At 45.0% G+C, this 21,991-nt stretch overlaps 1 protein-coding gene across 4 annotated transcripts in view; it reads left to right on the forward strand.

Annotated features, from left to right (window-relative positions):
• The first annotated feature begins 261 nt into the window (after window positions 1-261).
• LOC110524419 (formin-binding protein 1-like) overlaps window positions 262-21,991 on the forward strand; it is a 42,707-nt gene continuing 20,977 nt past the window's right edge. Inside the window, exon 1 of one of the 4 annotated variants that reach the window (XM_021604023.2) lies at window positions 262-431. In XM_021604023.2, the coding sequence (XP_021459698.1) occupies window positions 408-431 (24 nt within the window). In that variant the 5' untranslated portion in view covers window positions 262-407. The remainder of the gene's footprint in view (window positions 432-21,991) is intronic. The other 3 variants (XM_021604021.2, XM_021604022.2, XM_036978178.1) reach the window with 3 other exon arrangements.

Consider the following 21,991-nt stretch of genomic DNA (forward strand, 5'->3'; position numbering starts at 1 on the left):
GTATCGATTGACACATTTTCTTCATAAAGTCTTGCCCTCCCCATCAAATTTGGTAAATAAAAAAAATAGTGTGAAGGGGATTATTTTATCACCATAGTTCTAGAATAACTAATTTGATTTAACTCGATTATTGTATGTGTTTACTTAAATTATATAATTATTTGCTTGATTTCTAATTAATACTAAATAATATGCATGCCTTGAAAATGTTATTGGAGAACCTGAACCTCCCGTTTATCTGTATCCTCTGCTAGATCCCAACTTCCTCCAGCAAGGCTAAATCAGACAGCTCCTCCAGAGTGAGCAAGGAGTAGCTACACCACAGACGACTGCAAACGCAACCTTGGCGAGTTTTGAGCGGGGAATACGCTGACAATCTGGGGGTTTATTAACAAGGGGAGTCCGCAATGACTTGGGGAACGGAGCTTTGGGTAAGTTTGCTAGCTATTGGTATAAACTATTTTGCTCTCTTTGTTCTTGTGTGGACTACACACCTAGCTGCCACACAACTTGGCACGAATTCAATGAAGGTGCTCGGGTACCTTACTAGAATTGTGTAAAGCTAGCCAGCTAAGCAGGCTAATCCTGACATGCACCTTTACCATAGAGACGGTAAACAATAGGCAATACGTGGACAAATATCAGCCAAGCAAGGCAGATCATTTGCTCACTTGTTATCCTAACATGTCTCTGACTGTGGCTTGATTTCGGACCCTTAATTTATTATTTTTAGCAGATGAATAGGGCGCCTATCACACCCTGTTTCTTAGTTCAAAGACAGACACTGGTGGCTAGTAAGCAAACCCCTGTACTGTTCTCTCGATGCTTGTATGGATCTACTACCCCAGCATGAAACAATACACGTGCACATTTAGAATAACTTGGTTCTAAAATCTCGAGGTTATTTATTTGCTCTGCTTCCTCGCTGGGTCTTTGTGAGTGACTCGTCAAGCTTAACCATTGCTCCCAATTTTCTAGGAGATTGCGCAATTCATATAATCAGCTAAACAATAGTAGACTATTATTTTACCAATATAACAATGAACTGCCTATTGAACAGACCTTTTGGGGAGCTAATTCAAGGTACCGTCTTTGTCATGTTCTGTCTGGTCTGGCTTGTCTATGACTGCCAGCCCCTTGCCCTGGCTACATCATCCGGCTTGTCCAAGGTGTTTGTCTTATTTACTTTGTGCATGTAGCCATCTACCATGTTACTTGTTATTGAGAACATAATCTTCACTTATCAGGGACATTGAACTCATATGAAATGTAGCTATTCCAGTGACAAGGGTGTTGCCCATAAAACGCATTGGTCATCACCGGTAGCTTACCAGTGCAGCTTCTCCTCCTTATAATTCTAAAATGTACAGTTGCAAAACCTGCAGTGTTGCTGCCAAAATGATAGTCAAGGAAGTAATTGGCCTATTTCATACCAATTACATTGATAGCTAGCTAACATTGATAGACAGAACTGCACTGTCATGCAGTTTGAGGGAACAGAACAATATGTTGAAGCCTTAGTCAACATGTGACAATGTGGCACATATGGGTTCACTTCAGTATGATAAACTTAGAACCAAAATTGCTGAGAAAATGTCTATTTGCTACAGTTTTTCATGAAAAAAAAAAAACATTCTGTATAGCATGTCTGTGCCCTGTGAGGCTCATACTGTTTGCTTGCAAGAGCTGTCTGTATGATAAAGGTTTCAGCAAGTAGGCTATACTCCTAACCTAATGCACCATGATGTAAAATGCCTCATTTTTCCAACATTGTGCAATTCAATTGTATTGATTTGCATGCTAAACACATTCTCCTTGCTGTGTAGACACAATAACCACCCTTGCTTTCTAGGACTCATGTTGCACAGCAGATTACTGCTATTGACTATTTACCCCAGATTTGCAGGATTATGTGGCTAATTGTCTGGGTGCATGTGTTAGGCCCTTATCCCTTATATTTTAAATGTGTGCCACGCGGGAACCAACTTGATTCAAAATGTCCATTCCATATTCTTTTACTCCTAAATCTCAATCAGGAATCTCCCTCAAAACATAATTGGGTTATTTCCCCAGAGTGTCTGGTTCGCTAAAAGAAATCTAAATTTGCAGATTGAATTTGCGTCGTTAGCACAGTAACACCGATGTTATCTGCCTTGTCTCTTTTTATGAATTAAATTCATTTAGGCCTGGTCCTTCTACCTAATGTCACATTGAGGTTTTGTAATTCTGTATTTCTACTTTAGAACAACAGAGATTGCCCAACACATGCTAATAGCTGTCTGGTTTCACAATCAAATATTCAGAAATGTAAACGAACTACAATGCAATCAAAACACAACTAAGCCTATCACTGTTTGTAGTCACGGTATGACAGGTGTTTGTTAGTAGTGTCATCACATTGACAGTATGATTTTGGGCTCAGGGTTCATTACTGTAGGCCCTTTCACGTTTCTCATTTCTCTGTCCACCTGGCATTCATCCATGGCGTTGAGACCTAATGCCTGAGACTAACACATACTTTTACATGGTGTTGACATGTCTGACTGACTGGAGATCAGTGTGAGGTTAAGTGTTACCAAGCTGAGCACACAGGCTATCAACAGTTATTCTAGCATTCTTTTTCATAACAGATTTCTTCTAGGCTAGTTTATGTTTTGTTGCTTGCAACTGCTTTGAATGATGATGATCATGGTTAATGTGAGGTTGGTCATTTGTGTGAGAAGAGGGATCGAGAGGGAGAGAGATCAATTAAGGTCACAGACGTTAAATCACACCTGAGACCTGCTATTGCAGTCAGTCCCCGGCACACATCCTTAAGTCGTTTCCCCTCAGTGAGGTTGCTGAGAGTGGAATCACAGGATTGTGTAGAGGAGTGTGTGGATGTTGTCTTTTAATAAAGGGAAGCTGTGCTACAGGCATGGCTTAGGGAGGTGTTAAACAGGGAGAGTGTGAACAGAGGAGGAGGTAGACAGGGTTTTGGAGACAGATGGGGAATAGTGCGTAACGTTTGTTCCCATGCATTCTGAGAGGCGGACTGGGAGCAACACAGAATGTGAATCACCTTCCTCAAACCTTCCTCATTGAGGGGAAATGCTGCCCTGCCTAGGTAAATTACACAGGACAAAACAGAAGAGGCAGTAAAATAATCAACGAGAGAGGGAGGTGGATCAGGAGGCATCACAGATCAACAGGGATTTGATCGGTGGAGTCCCTACTGCATAGCCAGGGTGCCTGCGGCTTTGGGTTGCATGCATTAGTACATTTTTCTTTGCTTTATCTGCACAGAATTTAGTCCATTAGTCACGTTTGTTGTGCAGTTTTATGGCAAAAAAAGTATAGCTCATTATTAGCTGAGACATGTCAGGCCATTAGACCTAATATTGGAGGAAAGAGTTGGTTGTGGTTTACAGTGTGGCTTCATCTATTTTATCGAGACTTGTGTTGCGAGTTGGCAAGCTGACATACCATACTTTTTTAAAGATGCAGTCAGGGATTTCTCTGATATCAAACAGTGCAACATGAGGTTGATATATCAAACACTTAAAGAAGTGGGGTCCTTATACATTAATTTTCAGACGATGCTCAGCTATTTTGCCTGGTGAGTCATCCTCATTCCCCTAGTTTTTGCTTTCTGCAATTTCATGCCCCTCTAATTTTATGCTTGATAAAACCTGCCCTGGACACACTTGGCTGTCTTTGGGGTCTTTTTTTTATTTTTACAAGGTAAATGATCTGTCAGAATGATTTGAACGCCCGTGCCTCTTATCTGATTCTTAGGGAGTTCTGAAAGGGGTTTTTACTATTGGGGGGGGGGGGTTGCTCATGATCTCTAGACACAGTGTGTGTCTTCTATGTGGATGGTGCATTGTAACGCCTCGCTGACTGTCAGAGCTTTAGAAGGGAGTAGCAGAAGCAGCAGAGCTCAGTTTAAGACTGTTCAATTAATGCTAATCCTGCTGACTGGATCATCATCCTGGCCCAGGGATTCTGGCATGTTTTTGACAACCTGAAACCCTCCTCCTCTGTTATTGCAGAAGGCCTAATGCAGATTTTTGCAGCATCAATTCAAGCCATTCCCCCTGTATAGAGCGATACATCAGATATTACTATATTATCTGTGATGGGTTAATTCCATGTCCTGTGAATAATGTAGCCCATCTATAATAGATGTTTGAGGAAGGTGATTCACATTCTGTGTTGCTCCCAGTCCGCTCCTATGATTTGTGGGTTGTCTGCTGGACCTCCTTTGTCCAGGCTTTTTTCTTAGTGTTAATCTGGACAACATGGGGTTAAGTCAGGTGAGTCCAGCAGGCCAAGATGAGAGATGAGAGACTCTCTGCCTGCTAGTCTTCACAGAGGGGCCCTTGCTTCCTTCCACTGACAACCATGGTGAAAGAAGACTGGGTAATGATGACTAATGAGTAGGCTATAATTGGTCTGTATTTGGGATTCTATTCTATCAAGTTGTAGAGATCTGGTCACATCAATGGAGGGCTGACTGAGATGGTTCACCATGACCCTGCATATTTCTTTTGTCTCTGACCTATTTCCAGTCAGGTGCAAAGAGAACGGTTTCAAATGAGGACATTTCAAATCCACCACAGATTTAAAACCGTAGGACATTGACCAAACTGTAAATCTCAGGTGAAATGCAGACTTCTCCTTTTCGTTTGCGGTGTGAAAATCGTGTGGGTCTACAAGGCATTACAATCTCCTGTTTTGGTTTGCTCATTACTCTCAAGAAAGCCTGGCTCAATTCTGATAAAAAAAATATTTAAAAGTAATTTGTAAAATGATGTTTTGTTCTCAGCCAAGCTTTGTTTCATGACATTGTAACACCTTCCCTCTACAGTACAACCCCAGGGTAATGAGCGCAATCTAGTTGAGATTTACACACAATTCATGTTTAATGTTCTCTGCTGGCACTGTCTCTGTCCTCTGACAAGTCACATTGAAAACACAGCTGCTGGGCTCTTCCTGTTAGGCTGGTGCTCTCTGAAAACATGTCCCCACTCTGATCTCTGCAACTCTTCCCATCCCTGACTGGATTTAATGGACCATGTAACCTCCGTTTCTGTGCTCTTTCTTAGAATCCGATTTAGTTTTAGCTAATCCGGAACATGTAACCTAGCCATAGGTTGTAACTAAGCATATTGCAGAACTTAATTGTCTTTCCTGGTTAACTGCCATGGTCACTAGCTATAGTGCTGTGTGTTTGTAGCCTAAAGTCATTACGTAAAGTCATTCATGCAGTGCATGAATACACTACACTACGTTTCAGGACTTTTTAAATCCTCTTGAATGGATGCCAGTTCGGTGATGATGCTTCAGGTTCTGCATTCTGTCGCAGACAGTTACACAAGACATTAGTCAAAGCATTAGGAATTTTACATGGAAAGTGTGGGAATTTTAGCAAAAATTACTCTCAATACAGTCATTATCATTTGTCTGGTTTGAATGCCAAAATGTAAGTTTGGAACATTGGCTACAACAGTCATTTTCCACCTTCTGTGACAAGTATCATTGGGAACACAGCTAATGTCTCACAAGGTGAATGAATACCCTTTTGACCTTTATAATTTAGGCTATAAACTCATGACTTGGTAGACTTTTTGAATGTCAGGAACAGAAACTGGTGTTGTGTCCTGGGTTCATACAGGTAGGTCAGCTGACTCTCCCACAACTTTACACCCACAGGGTCCTCATACTGGGTTATCTTATTGCTCTGGAGCACTAAAGGCTTTTGACACTGCTGGGGTTGATGTCCGTCTGATGCCTTTGCCCAATGTGTACAAAACAGCCCACCAACAACCTCAGCCAGGTGAGGTGGTATTGTTGTGATTCAAATCTGTTCTCTGGACATCCACACTACAAACATGCATAACACCTGAACTGTAGTGTTGCACCGTTTTCAGTAATCCTCTTTCCTCATTGACGCTAATAAACGGGGCATAACAGGTCGTAATAAATAAGTCATGGCCATGCATTTGAACCGTTGAATGGAGACTGAGTATTGTCACTGGCACTGCAAGTTATTTTGTGCCACACAAGCAGTGGTTGTCTTTGACCTGCTGTCCATTCATTTCATTTCTGCTTTTGTTCTAAGAACTTTGCGCATTTGGCAGCCATTGTTCTGCAAGCATGGAAAATGAATTGCGCTTTAGCGTGGGCTCTCTGAGTGTTGGCTGGAGTTGTATGAGAGGGTAACAGAGTTCACTGACTCCCCATTCATTTTTGCTGGGCCTCTTGCAGCTTGACTAATTATTTGGGTCTGTTTACATGAAGGGGAAAAAAGACATGAGAAAGTGGACCGCATTGTGTCACCTTTTTTGTTTAGATGACAAAGCAATGTATTGCTTATCGACTAGATAAATACAGACTGAAACACTTTAGCTAGGGGGGAATTGAGTAGTGTGTGTGTGGCAGGATTCCAGGAATTTTGTCTTTTGAGGACATTTAAACTTCCTATTGATTCACAGGCTGCTGTTTTCCTTCCCAAGACAATGATCCGAGTAGGAAGAACATGTTATAACCTATCAGGAAAAATAATGATTATGGTTTCTTTTAGTGATCTGCATACTAACATGTTGATTGGTTAGTTGTTGCTGTGGAATCATCGGACAGGCAGGCAAGGGGACGTGTCTCTCCCAGAATGTATTTCACTGAGCTTGCTGACAATTATACTACACAATATGCTTGCTCGGTAACCCTTTTCTCGGAAAGAAGAATGACTTTCTGAACATATTCAAGTCAGGTAATTGACTTTCTCATGTACGAAAAACAGGACATTTGGCGGTGACCCAGAGCAGCCTAGACCTGAGTATCAGGATCAGCCCATATGCTGTAGGCTGTGTTTTACAAGACAACCATTTACCAGTGCAGGAAATGTAGGCTACCGTTCTGAAGTTAATTATTAAACAAAGTAGTCGATTAGCCAAGCATGACAGGGATTCACTAACCTACACTCTAGTTGACGAAGTGAAGCAGGCTCAACACCTCTCAGGCTGCAGACTTGTGTAGTCAACATGCATAGGGAGATGCCTATTTCCTTCTGTTATTTTATGGTGAAATATTTCATCTGAGCCACATTTTCACAGGCACCACTGGTGTCTACTCAGTTCACACAGCAGAGAGATGGTGATAAGCTCTGCTAACTGCTCAAAGTCACCTTGAAATTAGTTGGGGCTGGTATGAGCCCCAGTGTTGAATGGCCAGGAAGAGGTGGGTGGGGGATGCAGGCCTCGTGAACCCCCATCCTCCTCTGCTGATCCCCAGCCACACACACTAAAACTGTAGTGCTGAACAAATGCCACTGTTAAATGGCAGTAACAGAGCAGACAGCAGAGGGAGGCCAGATGTTGATCAATCATGATACTATTATTCATCAAAGGAATCACTCTCCCACTTGATTCCTTTCATCAGAGTTGTGTTAATAAAAGCATGTAACCTACTGTAATTCTATCACTGGTCTAATGACGTCACGCTGTGATTCGCAGAGAGAGAAAGCAGAAAATGACACTGAACTAGATGGTGAATAAAATGAGGTCAGTGTGTCAGACCCGAATGTCACATGCTACAATTCTGTGTAGAATCAGTCCTGTTCTGCATTAAATCAGAATAACATTTCACAGCCCTGTCATAGAAACAAGATGGGATGGGAAGTTGTTCAAAGTGTTCGGTTCTCTTCAGTTGACCTCTGTGCTGATGGGCTGAGACGTGGGGAGCAAAGGTGTTGACGGGGACAGAGACGAGGACCTTGTTGGGGCCCACGCTATAACACCACAGCTGGAGTCTACCAAGGAATGCCTTTTAACTGTCACTTCATATACCAGGCGCTGTGTGGTGACTGGGGCAGACAGAAACAGTGGCGTTCTGATTTCTCTCTCGCATATGTGCTAGCTCACACACACACACACACACACACACACTCTCCACCTCTCTTCAGAGGGAGGCAGGGACACATCTAAAAGATTGTTAGGGAAAGATCTTCTCTGGTTCATTTTGCTGGAAGGGTCTCATGGATCACAGGGCTACTCTACTATAAAAGGTTCAAATCATTTTTCAGTTCAGAGCCTTCACCTTTTTAAAGGGACATTTTAAAATAAATAAAACAATGACAACTTCATGTTCATCTTCAGCATCACCCCAACATCAACATATGTGAAAATGGTGCATTTCTATGTTTTGTAGTAAAACTGTTGGGGTGATGCTTTAGTTAATGAATATGAAGTAGATTTTTTTAAAATTTATTTCCCTTTAACTAATCCTCAAGTCCCATATGAAGGACTGCAGAGCATTGAAATGACCTTGTCATATTGCACAGGGAAAGGTTTCCATTTCCGGTCCATTCAGCTGACTCGAGCTGCTGTGCTGGACTGCACCGGAGGACTTCTTATGGTCACATTAGTTGGCTTTTTATTAAACACCATCTATTATGTTTGGCAGGAGGCTCTGGGTCGAGCTAGGAAGGGATATAAGGGCCCACCAGATTTGCTTACCCCCCTCGGGCCCGGCTGCCCCCTCAGCCTCTAAACAAGCTGGGCCAGGAACTTCTCTGGACTCCTCGTCCAGCAGATGATTTACTGGGACGGCAGAACATACAAACATTCCCATCCTGACTTTGAAAACATTTCAACATTCTTTCCTCTCCTGCTGCTCACTCCGCAGGGAGCCTGAGTGAGAATGGATGTGCTGTCATAATACACTCGCAGAGGGAGAAGAGTTTCCTTTTGGTCCAGATAAGAATAGCTGTGATGGCCCGTGGTTCATGTTTGTGGCTTGGGCAGGTTTTCTGGTTGAGGTCAGCCTGTCAGTGCCCCCAGGACAGGAGTTGGAAACAGCCTGGCTGGACTGAGGCTGAGGCTCCTGCCACATGGGGGTTCTAACTGGCCAGGAAACTAAAGTAGCCTATACAGTTGTGAACTTGTGATGTGGCCCTGCTGTGCTACATTATGGCAGTGCCCTTGTCATGTGGACAGTGTCCTCTATCTTCCCTCTTCCCCTATTCTCTCTCTCTGTTTCTCCAACCCTCTCTTCCTGTCTTCCCCTACTCTCTGTTTCTCCAACCCTCTCTATTCACGTCTTCCCCTATTCTCTCTTTGTTTCTCCAACCCTCTCTTCCTGTCTTCCCCTATTCTCTTCCTCTCCTTTGTCTTTCTCTCTTCCCATTTCTCTCTCACTTCTCTGACCACAGCTCTGTCCTCTCTCTCTCTCTCTCTCTCTCAACAGCCCCCTTTCTCTCTTCTCTTTATAGAGCCCTGTCCTCCTTTCTCTCATCCTCCTTTTCTCTCTTCACCATACACCACTGTCCTCTCTCTCTCTCTCTCTCTCTCTCTCTCTCTCTTCCCCATTTCTCTCTCACTTCTCTGTCCACAGCCCTGTCCTCCCCTCTCTCTCTTTCTCTATAGCCCTATTTTCTCTCTTCTCTCTATAGAGCTCTGTCCCCTCTCTTAAGTGAAAAAGGATGTCAGGAAGTAAACTGGTTCCTGCCCCAGACCCAGCCGACTTGCTGCTACAGATTAATTCATAGCGGATGTTTGGAGCCTCTATTTTACGGGTGGGGATCCTTAAAGGCAGCCAATGGCTTTAGTAGTAGTATGAACTCACTGGGACCCTCTGCACTGTGTGCCATTAGTCATGTCAGCCATTTCTTTGTGTATCACCCAGCAGGCCGCGAGAGGAGGAGGATGTATTCACTCTGTCTTGTTCACAGTTCAAGGGGCACTTGGAAGGGGCAGGAAATAAGGTGGCTGTTAAAGACTGGAGGTGTTCCTTGATTGTGCTTTGATACTGATAGGAAGACCAATATCTCAAAATGGAATAAACATATTTATCGTACAGAAGACCTCAAACTCAGTGGAGTTTCAAATGTTTACTCAGCGAAGATCCAGTTGAATACATACATTCAATACAGTGTCCACTTACACCCTGAGCTCCCACCCCGTCCCTTCCACAAAGATGGAAAAGTACATCACACAGGATTTGTCTGTGCTCCTCCGTGCATATCACAGGACTTTTTATCAGCCAGGAGAGGCCTTGAGATGCTTGGAGTGCACATTCCTGCAGCCCACTGCAGTCCACTAAATAATGATGCTTCTCATACACACAGAGCTTGAACCTAACGCTATTCGTACTAAGAGGATATAATGATGTATAGATATTAAACAGTCATTTACGATCTGTCACCTCCGAGTCAATGTGTGTATTATTAAGTTCATGAGTCACCATGGCCCAACAGCAGCCACTTCAACATCCCCACATTGTTGTCACATCAATGTCCTCAACACTGGACCTGGGATTTAACTTCTTCCTTGAGGCATGGCAGGCCTTTCTATTTTCATCCTGTGTCTGGGCATTAGGAGTGATTAGATAGAACAGTGCTAACAAGCCAGGGTGTTGACAGGCTTGGAGGTGTTCGGTATTCCCTACAGTCATGCTGGCTGGACTCTCTGCTGACTGAGATAGATGAATGCTGACAGGTTAGCAGCCAGCTGTGGAGGTGCCCTTTCTACTTTGTGTGTGTGTGTGTGTGTGTTGCGCAAACAGTGGTCTTAGGCTACATCTCGGGCAGGGGACTTTGTCTCCCATAAGTTTGCTCTCTGACCACGCCTTGCCCTCTTGGCCAAACAAACGTTGTGCCACCTCAGGATTCTGAGTGTCTATTTCAGCCTGTTTTTCTAACCACATATACCTGTATAGAAGTAGTTAGACCCGGGTTCAAAGATCTATACACACACAATGACAAAGATGCACGAAAGCTTTGATAGCCTATATGCAGCATAATGGGTTGAGACAGTCACACACTGCGCTGACCATATCAACAGGGAGTCAGGGACCTAATGTGTGTCATCACAACAGTTTGGCTGTATGACAAGGAAAGTCCTAGACGGTCACATCCTTTCAAGTAGTAGGGGGGGATTCTCTGATCGCGTAGGCAGTCAAATCCTTTCAGCCCCATTATATTCCTCTGTCTCTGCCAGGTTCTGTGCCCGTGTGTGGTTCCCTGCAGGGTGGCCTCCCGGTCCACTCCTCACAGCTCCTTCTGCCAGCCTTCATGTGATGCCGGCTAACTCAAAGGAAGCTGGGACAAGATGGCACATGTACCGCCAGGACAACATTATCATCAAGCCCGTATCATATACTGATGCACAGGAAATGAGTAGACTAATCATTTGAATTGATTGTTTTTAAAGAAACAAACTGTGCTGTCTCGGGGCTTAACAGTGTGAACGTTTTACTGGCAGATGCACCTTATTATTTAGCTGTGGGACCTGTCCTTTTTATTTGGGAGCACCAGTGTGCCTAGAAAAATGTAAGGATTCTAGCTTTATTACCTCAAATATTTTTAATTGTCCTCCTAAATTTCTTTGTGCGCCTACATTTTGTCAACTTAGGCACACACATGCTCCTTGTAAAAAATTTTTATAAAGTCAGTGTGGAGTCCTGTGTCTCTTACAAGATCAAGTATTCAAATTGTTTGTCCGTATCTATTTGCATTAGTTTACAGGAAGAGCCGGTAGCGTAAACATCCTCCGTTTGTGTTTAAAATGCTAATATTGCTCTGATATTCTGATCTCCTTCGCTTCTTTGTAACGCCACAGGCCGCTATTGTTTGTGACAAAGGCCACCCTCACCCAGCCTTGCCTGCTTCCTCTTTCTGACTGGGTGCCACAGAAAAAGCCACTCGACTTGTGTGACAGGGTCGGGTTGTATTTTGCAGAAGGATCAGAGCAGACGATGAGGCAGATTGGGTTGCTATGAAACTTGACCAGGTTTTTTTTCGGGACTAAATATAGAGACGTGGCATAGCTATGAAAGTGGTTTTTCCTGCCTTCTGTAGCAGGCCAACTCTAGAGTAATGAAATATCTGTGATATGAAAAACAACTCCATCCACTCTGTTCAATCACAGCTATATGATCTCTGTGTGTCTGTAAGCAGCAGCCTGTCTCAGGGTAACAGCCTAAACTATACCACAATAGATGGCCTCAGGAAGATTGGCTGTGTTTTGAAGTGGTCTGGTACTAATGGTGACAGGTAGTTGGGTAGACTGTTATTAACACCGTGTTAATGATTTTAACGTTTAAAAAAGTCCAAATGAGCTCGTTAAGGAGCTAAGATTTAAAGCAGGATTTTGAGCAGAAACGGATCTCGCTCCTCTCGTCAGCATGAATCCGATGTGTGCAGTCAACCTTTCTACCCCGTTCTTGATTATGGCGATGCTATTTATCAAACTGCCTCTACTCTTAAACCCCTGGTTTCTCATTGCGCCCTTCGTTTTATCACAGGAGACTGTTGTATTACTCATCACTGTATTCTGAACCAATGGGTTGTCTGTCTGGGCCGCTCTTAAAGTCACGTAGATCACATCATTATCACATCACCCTGCTCCACAAAGCTTCACACTTACCCAACTTCACTGTTTAAGATGTAAAATGACAAGTTATCAAACCTGTTCACAGGGTTGGTTAACTCTGGTGTTTGGAATAAACTCCAAAAGATGTTTCGATTGGCTGCTTTGGTTTCCCTAGGGCAATTCAGACAGCTGACAGAGGATTTAATAATGAAGAATGTGTTTGTTTTAATTGACTGTTTTGTATTTTAATATCTATATTGTGTATATTTGTTTATCTATACTATCCTTTTGACGTTTTTGTATTGTGCATGGCAAATTTTCAAACGAGTCTTTAGTCTCAATATTACTTCCCTGTTGAAATAAGGTAAATAATGAAGAGGTCTCTCTGAGCCTTGATTCAGGTTTCTCCCAAAGTAGATGTGTTTGTCTGTGGTGTGTCCTGTCCTGTGAAAGTTAGCTTCCAGCCGTCAACATGCTGATGAGGGAGGAGGGAACAGCATTCCCAAGCTCGCTATTAGAACAGGAAATGGGATGCCCAGGGCACACAACATGGGGGTCACAAGGCCACTCAACGGAAAGATTGAAGTTTTACTGTCTAGAGGTGGAAAAGGCCAGTACTGTTGAGCTTGTGTGTGTCTGCCTGCTGGTGAGCTTGTGTGTGTGTGTCTGCCTGCTGGTGAGCTTGTGTGTGTGTGTCTGCCTGCTTGTCTGCCTGCTGGTGAGCACGTATGTGTATTGAATGTAGATGTACACACTCCTTCCTGTCCTATGGGTTTGTGTGTAGTGTGCTGTTGTAGTGGATTCTTCAGGGAGCCTGGCTGCAGTGCTGGGTCCACCCTGTCAGATGTCATTCCCTGGCCCAGGAGCAGTGATGAGCTCACCAGCTCAGGCCCAGATGGTGTCAGGCAGACCAGGGTCAGCCCTGTACTTAGACTGCTGTTTTCCAGCCAACAGCCAAACAAGGCAAGAGAGAATCACATAAACAGGAAAATTAGATGTCTGCTTAAAATCGGAACATTTGCTCTCTTTCTGAAAAATAGTAATTGTAGCCTAGATTTTTCCTTATTTGTCTGACTTAAGGCAGGCAATGTACAACTGTGAGTTCTTACTCTTATCATTCAATTTCATTGGCAATTTTTTTAAGGCAGATACTTTTCACAACATGTATTCAACTTTTTGAAGCACTCCCTATGATTGTGGCTTGCAATAAACAAGTCACTGAGATAAAGGTTTTACACAGACATTGTCTGTATGAAAGTAAAGATGTATTGTCTTTATTTACAGAATCCACAAATGGAGCTAGAGAGTAAAACCCCTCCCCTTTCCCACAGAAATATATGCTAGTTGATGACTTTGGGAGCTGTTTCATATCGTTCTTCCTCTCTCCATATATAGAATAATATCCGGCTGAGTCTCTCCAGGGCTCTGTGTCATGTTAAAGGAATTAGTATTAGTGCCTAAGAAGTAACTATTGTGGTGTGTAGCCAGGTCACTTCAATTATTGGCCAAATAAAGTTAATGGCACATCTGTCTTGCACATTGGCGCTTGACCAGAGTGCTACTGGATGAATACCAGTCTCACATGCTGCAGGGCCGGTGCTCTGATGAGACAACAGGGGCCTAGTTTATGTCCCCCCGGCCCCCTCTTCATGAGGGTAAGTTGGTAATTCACCACAGTATGTCTTTTGTTTCTGGGCTGGGCTATGAAAATATATGAACTAGCCATGGCACTACTAGTATGACAAGAAGCTGTTGTTCTTGCCCCACGTGGAGCCCTTGGTGGTAGTAGGACTCATAAGGGCTGTGGCTTGGTTCAAATTTCACTGACCCCCAATGACTCACTAAAGACATTGGCCACTTCCTCTCCGTCAATGTTGTTTTTCTGCATGCCAAACATTTAGCCTCTGTGGCATGGAGTTCAGCACAATGTTCCTGACTTGTCAGATTGTGTATATTCCACTTAAGTCGTTGCAGAAACACAGGGTCATGCACAAAGTAGCCATTGTGTTTCTATCAGACTTAATTCATGGGTCATTTGGGAAAAAATGATGAGTTAACTCACATTTATCCAGGTCTATTCATTGCTTATCAAAATCCAGGCAAATATGAAATAATATACAACTCTCATGCTTCTGAATTGTATACATACAGTAGGCATAATCTGGCAAGCAGATGATGATGGGCCTTATGTGTTCTCCGGGCGCTGATGACGTGGGTGTCCATTTTAAGGCAGCCCCCTGCACCTCTCTGATTCAAATGTGGAAGACACCTTTCAGTTGAATGCATTCAGTTTTACAACTGACTAGGTATCCCCCTTTCCCCTTGTCTTGTCTCATGATTCGCTACATCTCAAACTACTTGAACTGCTTAATAGGCCCAGTTCTCAGGCAGTTGAATGCAAACTCTGATGCTCCTGAAGACTCCTGAGAGGCAGTAAATCAGAGTCCACCAGACCTGGACAGGCCAGACTTCTCTAATGTCTGCCACATCAATTCCACTACGCTACAACCCCAGGAGAAGCCATGAGAGCTCATCATGGCACAGACACACACTCAGAGTAGACAGGCAGCGGTGTAGGCCGACGCCTCCTCAGAGACTGGAGTAGAGGGGGGTAAAGTACCGTCTCTCACTCTACATGTGATCGATGTGACTGCCTGACTGCCATCCGGCTGGAACTCGTGATCCTTTCTGTCATAAAGGAGACAGTGAGTCTTCCCTCCCAGGCTGAGAACATGGGGCTGCTGCCTGCAGCACCAGTGGGAAACGCCTGGTCAGGCCAGCCAGGACCATAGAGTCATTGTGTAGTGTTAGTCCCTGGGCCCTACAGCCTCTTCCTGTCCCAAGTCCTCCTACGCATGATCACATTCTCATTCATCTCCAGGGTCTAGTTTGATCAACAGCCCACTGACTCTCCATCCAAAGAACAGAGTCCTCTCCTGCTCTCTAGCACCTTCCGGATGGTTCATGTATCACAAAGGCAGACTCATTCAAGCTACAAGGCCCACAGGGAACTGCTTCTAAAATGCTTTAGAAAATAAATTGCCATGGTGGAAGCCAGGGAGCCAACGGTGCAGGACATTAAGACAATGCAGTACGACATAGACATGACGTCTCTATTATAAGGTGACGGGACTGTCCCTGGAACCAGCCCTCAGAAAGAAAAAAGCAACAGAAGTTAAATTTAAGGCTGATATTTTAGTCATCAAAAGTTATATCGAATTTGATTTGCATGTAAGAATGTTCTCACCCTGTATTAAGATGGTTTATACCTTGTTTAGACCTGGTTTAGACCTTTTGAGTGTCTGATCAGTGATGGATTGGAACCACCGCACGAAAAGCCATTCCATTACAATAACCTACATTTGGGTGGTTTAAAAATGACTAGATGGGAAATCCATGTATGCATTATAATTAATACACGTATTTGAAAGGACAATATCGGGGGTAGGTAAATTTAGTTCCATGCCCCCCACACTACCAAAAAACACCCAGATTTTCATTTTCCCTAATCTGTTCACCTTACTCTATCACATGTTGAAAGTGAGTTTTAATTAACACTCTCCCTCTCCCTCATCCCCTGCTGTGCACAGCCCATGTGATCCAGTCAGTTCCCGTCTCTGCATGGGAATGGGATTACCAGCTACATGGTGCTGCAGCCTCTACCTGTTTGTCTTCACTCTACACGGTCAGCCTCCAGGACTACTGTAACTTTTCCTGCCTGTCTGTCCACAGAACAACCAGGGATTGGCTAACCAGAGTCATAAATGTTGCAGGCTGCTCGGCAACTTATTACAAGGCGTGTTTTTCACCCCCCTGCCACTCCCTTTCTCTCTTCTCTATTTTTTCAGCACATCAAAAGGTCTGGCTGGTAGAGATTGAATTAGGACAGGGGTTTGGGTCTGTCTGAGTTGTAGAGTGGGGCTGGGGATCAAAGGGGAACACTAGTCCCTGGGCCCCTGGGGGCTTCATTAGAACAGCAGGTCTGATTGATTTTAGAGGTGGCAGGGAGGATGTGGTTAACTAGCTTCGTAGCTAGCCAGCCCTTATAGTACAGTGTATCATGTATAATTTTTTTTACCCTACCCCTCTCACAGGGACATTTTTAACAGGTTTTCTGCTGGGAAAGGAGGGGGGAGGGGGCTCAGTGGCAGAACCAGAGTATTTTAATGCCAATGCAGGTTAAAGCTATTTTTCCTAAATAACACAAGCTGGTTTGAGAATCTTAGCCAGTGTCCCATTGCGATTGTATGGACACATTTTATCCGGGTTCTACTAGAAGAAATGAGCTGTTACATTATTCTGCGTACCCCCCCCCCCCCCCCCCCAAAAGCTGCCTTGATTTGTCTTGTATTCTCCATGTATTATTCATGAAACAAAGATGGGGGGCTGCATAGTTTCACCTCCTCCCTCTTTTCAACCCAGATCTCCTCTTATCTGGGTGTTGTTAAAGCCAATGTTTACACTCTACACACACATACTCTACACACACACATACACTCATGTGCACGCACAGTCACACCACACCTCACCATCACACAGTGCAGGCAGAGCCTGCAGAGTGATGCCAGTGTTTTAGACACTGTGACATTTCCCACCCTGCCCCACTCTGAAGCCCGCTCTCCCAGGAACTGTCTGCCTTCTTTTGACACTGACCCCGAATGCCAGGGTGTAATGAGGGTATTGTCCCTGCAGCCATGTGTATGCAAATAAAACCCCTCCATTATATTTATGGTATGCACATAGCATTTCTAGTGCTAGGAGTGTCACACCATGTAGGCTAGGGGCTAATAGCTACTCCCATAATACAGCTCCTAGAGAGACCTTGGGAGTCCCTGATGTTATTGTTCCAGCAATGACATCACATCCTGACATTATTCTTCGTAAGGATGTTTTCCTCTGGCCCAGGGGGATGCCTTTCCAGATATCATTGTGGCTTCTGGTTTGGGGTGCCCACGTATATGATCCCTTTTGTTTTATTCAGAGAAAGTTAGACTAATGTTTCTTATGGTCAGTAAAGTCATTGCTGGAGTGTTCTTATGGGGCTACTGAATTTAATCAAATCATAATGTTTGCTGAGTATCTTTAAATATGAGAGGAAATGAAATGTAAGAAAGGCTATGCACAAGAGAAATTAAACTAGACTGTGTTTCCCTTCCACTGCCCCTGTGCTAACTGGGCTCAGTGTCTCCCACTCTGGGGACACAAGGGATCTTCTCTAGCGGGAAGAATACTTTTGTATGTAAATGGGAAGATCGTTTCCAAGCCACACAAATGATATTGAAACCCAACCTTCGGACCTACACAAAAACAACGGACTCTGCTTGAGGTATACAGTGAGTGAAAGGGAGACCAGGTAGGCTAAAAGGCTCAGCAGTGGTCTCCAGCTGCCCTGTGTGTGTCTGACATCATCCACAGACAGTGGAAAGAGTAACCTTGGAGAATGAAATGGAGAAACACTCAAAAGAGAAACCTGATCTGCTGAACTGGCCTCTTGGGAATCTCTACCCAAATCTCTAGCCATAAAGAAGTTTTCCCCCTCTTCCAAAATACAGAGGCTATTCCCCTGTCAGTCAGTCCAGCTGCTGAGAGTGAGAGACTTGGCTTGAAGGCACTTCCAGGCACATCCAACGGTCTGTTGGGCTGTACTCTGGCCTACATATTACTGTTCCTCCTCAGGCTTTTCCATAGAGGGATCCCAGTTATGACAGACTGCTGTGTGAAGGTCTGGTTACTGAAAGGTGAGCTCTGAAGCCCTTCTAACTGGCCGGTATTGCGCTGCACTGTGACTCTTTGTGCTGTATTGTACTGTGCTACTGTGTGCTGTGCCGTCTGTCATGGCTGTGGCGAGCCAGAGAGGAGGAGCAGGCCGAGGCTGGGATGAGGAGCTCATGGAGTTACTTATTCATGAGTATTGAGCGATGGAGGAAAGCTGACGTAAGGCAGATGGGACAGAAAGACACCGATACAGACTTGAACATCTGCTCCTGCCCACAAGGAAACATGCTGGGACATGGGGGTGTTGTTCACATCCTCGGCAGTGGAATGAAAGAAACTGATGCCGACCCTTGATGGTCCAGATCCTATCATCCGTATCCCAGAGATTGGATGTCTAGGCCTACTTTGGGTTGTAGACTGTAGGTGGCGGTAAACATAACACAGATCTTTTGTTGTACCCTCATCGGCACGCAGAGCTTTGCAAGGTTATAGAGCCACTCACCTCTGATTAGAGCCTTTTCTAGAACCTCAGAATATCTCTGTTCTGCAGAATTCCTCTCCTATCAAGCACCATTTGTCAGCTATGCAGTTGGTAGTTGAGTTAATCAGTAATAGTATTCTGCACTTCGATGGCAACAGTAACCTTTATCATCACAACACTCAAAAGTGAGGAACAACAATATATAGCAGTTCATGGCCAAGAGAACGCTATCACTTTGAGATTAAACAGCGAGCGCATAATGAAATTGCAGGCTGTCCTCTGAGGATAGGAGGCTCCACTCCCAGGCCCACTGATGAGCTGAAACTGCCTTGTGTTATTGAAAACACCCATTAGGCCTCCTCATGCAGCTCCGCAAGGAGAACCATGTGAGAATGAGACAGTGTTAGTAAAAACATCAGTCGTCGTCATGGCTAGTCTCAGAAGAGAACCAGCACCAAGGAATGAAGTTAAATTCACAGGGAGTCGTACATGGAGTTTGCAATGTGAAACGGGCCCTGCTGTAACAACACATCTTTTCATTTTATGGACCCAATTCTTCCTTTTTCACCACAAGCCCCCCCTCCTCCCTGGATCTGATTCAGTGCTATTGCAAGGTTCTTACCCATCGACATCATAGTAGTCACTGTGGGTTGCTGCGCTCAGTCCATTGAGGTGTTGTGGTTTTCCTCCCATTTCCTCCTCATCCTTCCCTTCACACTGTAAATACCTTGCCTCTCATGTTGCTGTCTTGGCACAAACCATGTGGTGGTTGTCTGCTTGATTTTGTATTTTTAGACTGGTGGGTGTGTCTCGTGTGTTTCTGCTGCGTGTCTGTATGACAGATGTCGGACACACACCAACTAACTCTGTCTCCTATAGTTTTATGAATTCTTCAGTATTTATTTCCATTTGGAGGGATGGGATCATAATAATCCAAAAGAAAGATCTAAAGCACCTGTTTGGGTTAGGATGGTATCAGAGGGTGAGGACCAGTTGGTTTTCCTGCTGACGGTGATGGAAGAAGGGACACCCGCCTGACCCGGCTTTATTCCTGCCGTTTACATGTCAACAATCATTACCTCAACTGAAGGAGTGCTCCGTTGGTTTACTGTGTGGGAAGACCAAAGACGGACCGTAAAGCAGAAGTGAGAAGCATTGGTTCTTATCTTTATTGGAGGCATAAGGGCTCTCTCCCTCTCTCTTCTCTTTCTCTCTTCTCTTTCTCTCTGTTCTCCACCCCCGCTAGACTTTCATGAGTGTGGGGACCCTGACATGTGCTGAACATTGAAGCTGGAGGGGCCTGAAATGGTAATGGAAATGCAGAAGCTGCTGAGTCATTCCGCAAGGAAGCCATTTTATTGGAGGAGAAATGATTTCCATGCCGACGGCTGAGTCCACTAAGCTGTGAGACACAGAGCTTTAATCAGACGAGCAGCTAGGGCTCAGGCAGACCTGGTCACAGTCAGTCTGTTCCTTCTTCTCTCTCTATCACTCACACTCTCTCTCTCTCTCTCTCTCTGTGTGTCTTGGTGTAAAACAGTTGTGTATATGTGCTCTCTTGCGTATCTCATTTGGCACACTTTGCCTAATCGCAGGGATGTACTTCTGGAAGGTTGTCGATTCAGTATCTGTTGTTGATCTTAGTATTGGCCCATGATCTGTGCGCACATTTTCTGAGAATGGGTTTCATGTATGGTATAACAGGCCCGTGGAATTGACTAGCTTGCTCTCTTTCTCTCTCCTCCCTCCCTCCCTGTATGCGTACTGACTGAGTCTGTGTGAAGCGCCAGTGAGGAGGGGTCCATGGGGACGGCCTGGGTATTGTTCTCTCGCAGAGGAAGTGTGTTGGCTGGAGTCCACCAGTCAGTCCCTCTGGGTCTGTCTGCGTCCTAAGCCAAGCCTAAACACTGCCTCGCTCCCAGGCAGGGCACAAGCCATGGGAGAGAAAAGACTTCACTTCCACCCTCGCTCTACTTTTCACCTTCTTTCTCCCTCTCCTCCAGTACAGCTCAGACAGGGGGGGAGAGGAGCAGACAGGGGGGGAGAGGAGCAGACAGGGGGGGAGAGGAGCAGACAGGGGGGGGGAGAGGAGCAGACAGAGGGGGGGAGAGGAGCAGACAGGGGGGGGGAGAGGAGCAGACAGGGGGGGGGAGAGGAGCAGACAGGGGGGGGGAGAGGAGCAGACAGGGGGGGGGAGAGGAGCAGACAGGGGGGGGGAGAGGAGCAGACAGGGGGGGGAGAGGAGCAGACAGGGGGGGGAGAGGAGCAGACAGGGGGGGGGAGAGGAGCAGACAGGGGGGGGGAGAGGAGCAGACAGGGGGGGGAGAGGAGCAGACAGGGGGGGGAGAGGAGCAGAAAGGGGGGGGAGAGGAGCAGACAGTGGGGGGGGCAGACGGGGGGGAGAGGAGCAGACTGGGTGGAACTGGAATCCATCCCTCCCTCTCTTTCCCTCTGTATCCCAGAACACAGCATGAGAGAGTGACTCACCTCATCAGGCTCAGGGCTGGACTGTGTATAGTTCTGTGCTGGTGGTGATCCTGACAGTTTCTATCTATTTTGAGCCTGCAGACAGTCTCTGAAGTAGGAAGGTAAGCGTGACCTCTGAGCAACTCCCCCTTAGGTGAAATCATCTGAGTCTGACTGACTTTGGTATAGCCCAGCTCCACTGTTCCCTCCTAGACTTAGCTGGACTGTACAATCTGTTTCTCTTCACCTTAGTTGGACTTAATCTGACGCTTGGCCTTTTGGCCTGAACGTCAGGGCTGAAGTATGGAAAATGTACGCTAGTGTCTCTGGCTGGTGGTGCCAGCTGTGCCAGACTGTCGTAGAGCCAAGCTGGCTTCAGAGGGAGAGAGTCCAGTGGCACAGAATGATCTAATCATCACTATCCTGTCTCTGTCGGTCAGCAGCAGCTCAGACATCAAAGTGGAGAGGAGGAGACCAGTGGTGTGAATGAAATTGAGTCAGTATCAGTCAGAATAGGGAACAGGAATGTCAATGGTCATAAATGAGATCACACCATTTTTAATCCATCCTCTAAGCCTCCTCTATAGACTCAGACTGGCTACTGATATCATGTAGGTTAGATGTTGACTTGTTCCAAGTAAGCCTTCAATTAATGGGGATCGCCTCCGCTGTGCAGAATGTGCACAGTGCCTACTGCATAGGCTAACAGTGAAGAGAGTAACATGAGGACAGGCGGCTGAAAGTATGTGCTGTCAGCTGTATTGACTCTTGTGTGTTTTAAACATTTCCCTCTCAGCCCACAAGCATTTCGCTACACTCGCATTAACATCTGCTAACCATGTGTATGTGACAAATAAAATTTGATTTGAAATTTGATTTAAAAGGGATCTCTTGGAAAGATACAACATTGACCTTCTCTGGATATTTACATCAGGCTATCATCCATCCAAAATATACAGTAAGGCCTGTTCTGCCT

This window comes from Oncorhynchus mykiss, chromosome 5 (assembly GCF_013265735.2).
Source record: "Oncorhynchus mykiss isolate Arlee chromosome 5, USDA_OmykA_1.1, whole genome shotgun sequence".
In the NCBI taxonomy this organism is placed as follows: domain Eukaryota; kingdom Metazoa; phylum Chordata; class Actinopteri; order Salmoniformes; family Salmonidae; genus Oncorhynchus; species Oncorhynchus mykiss.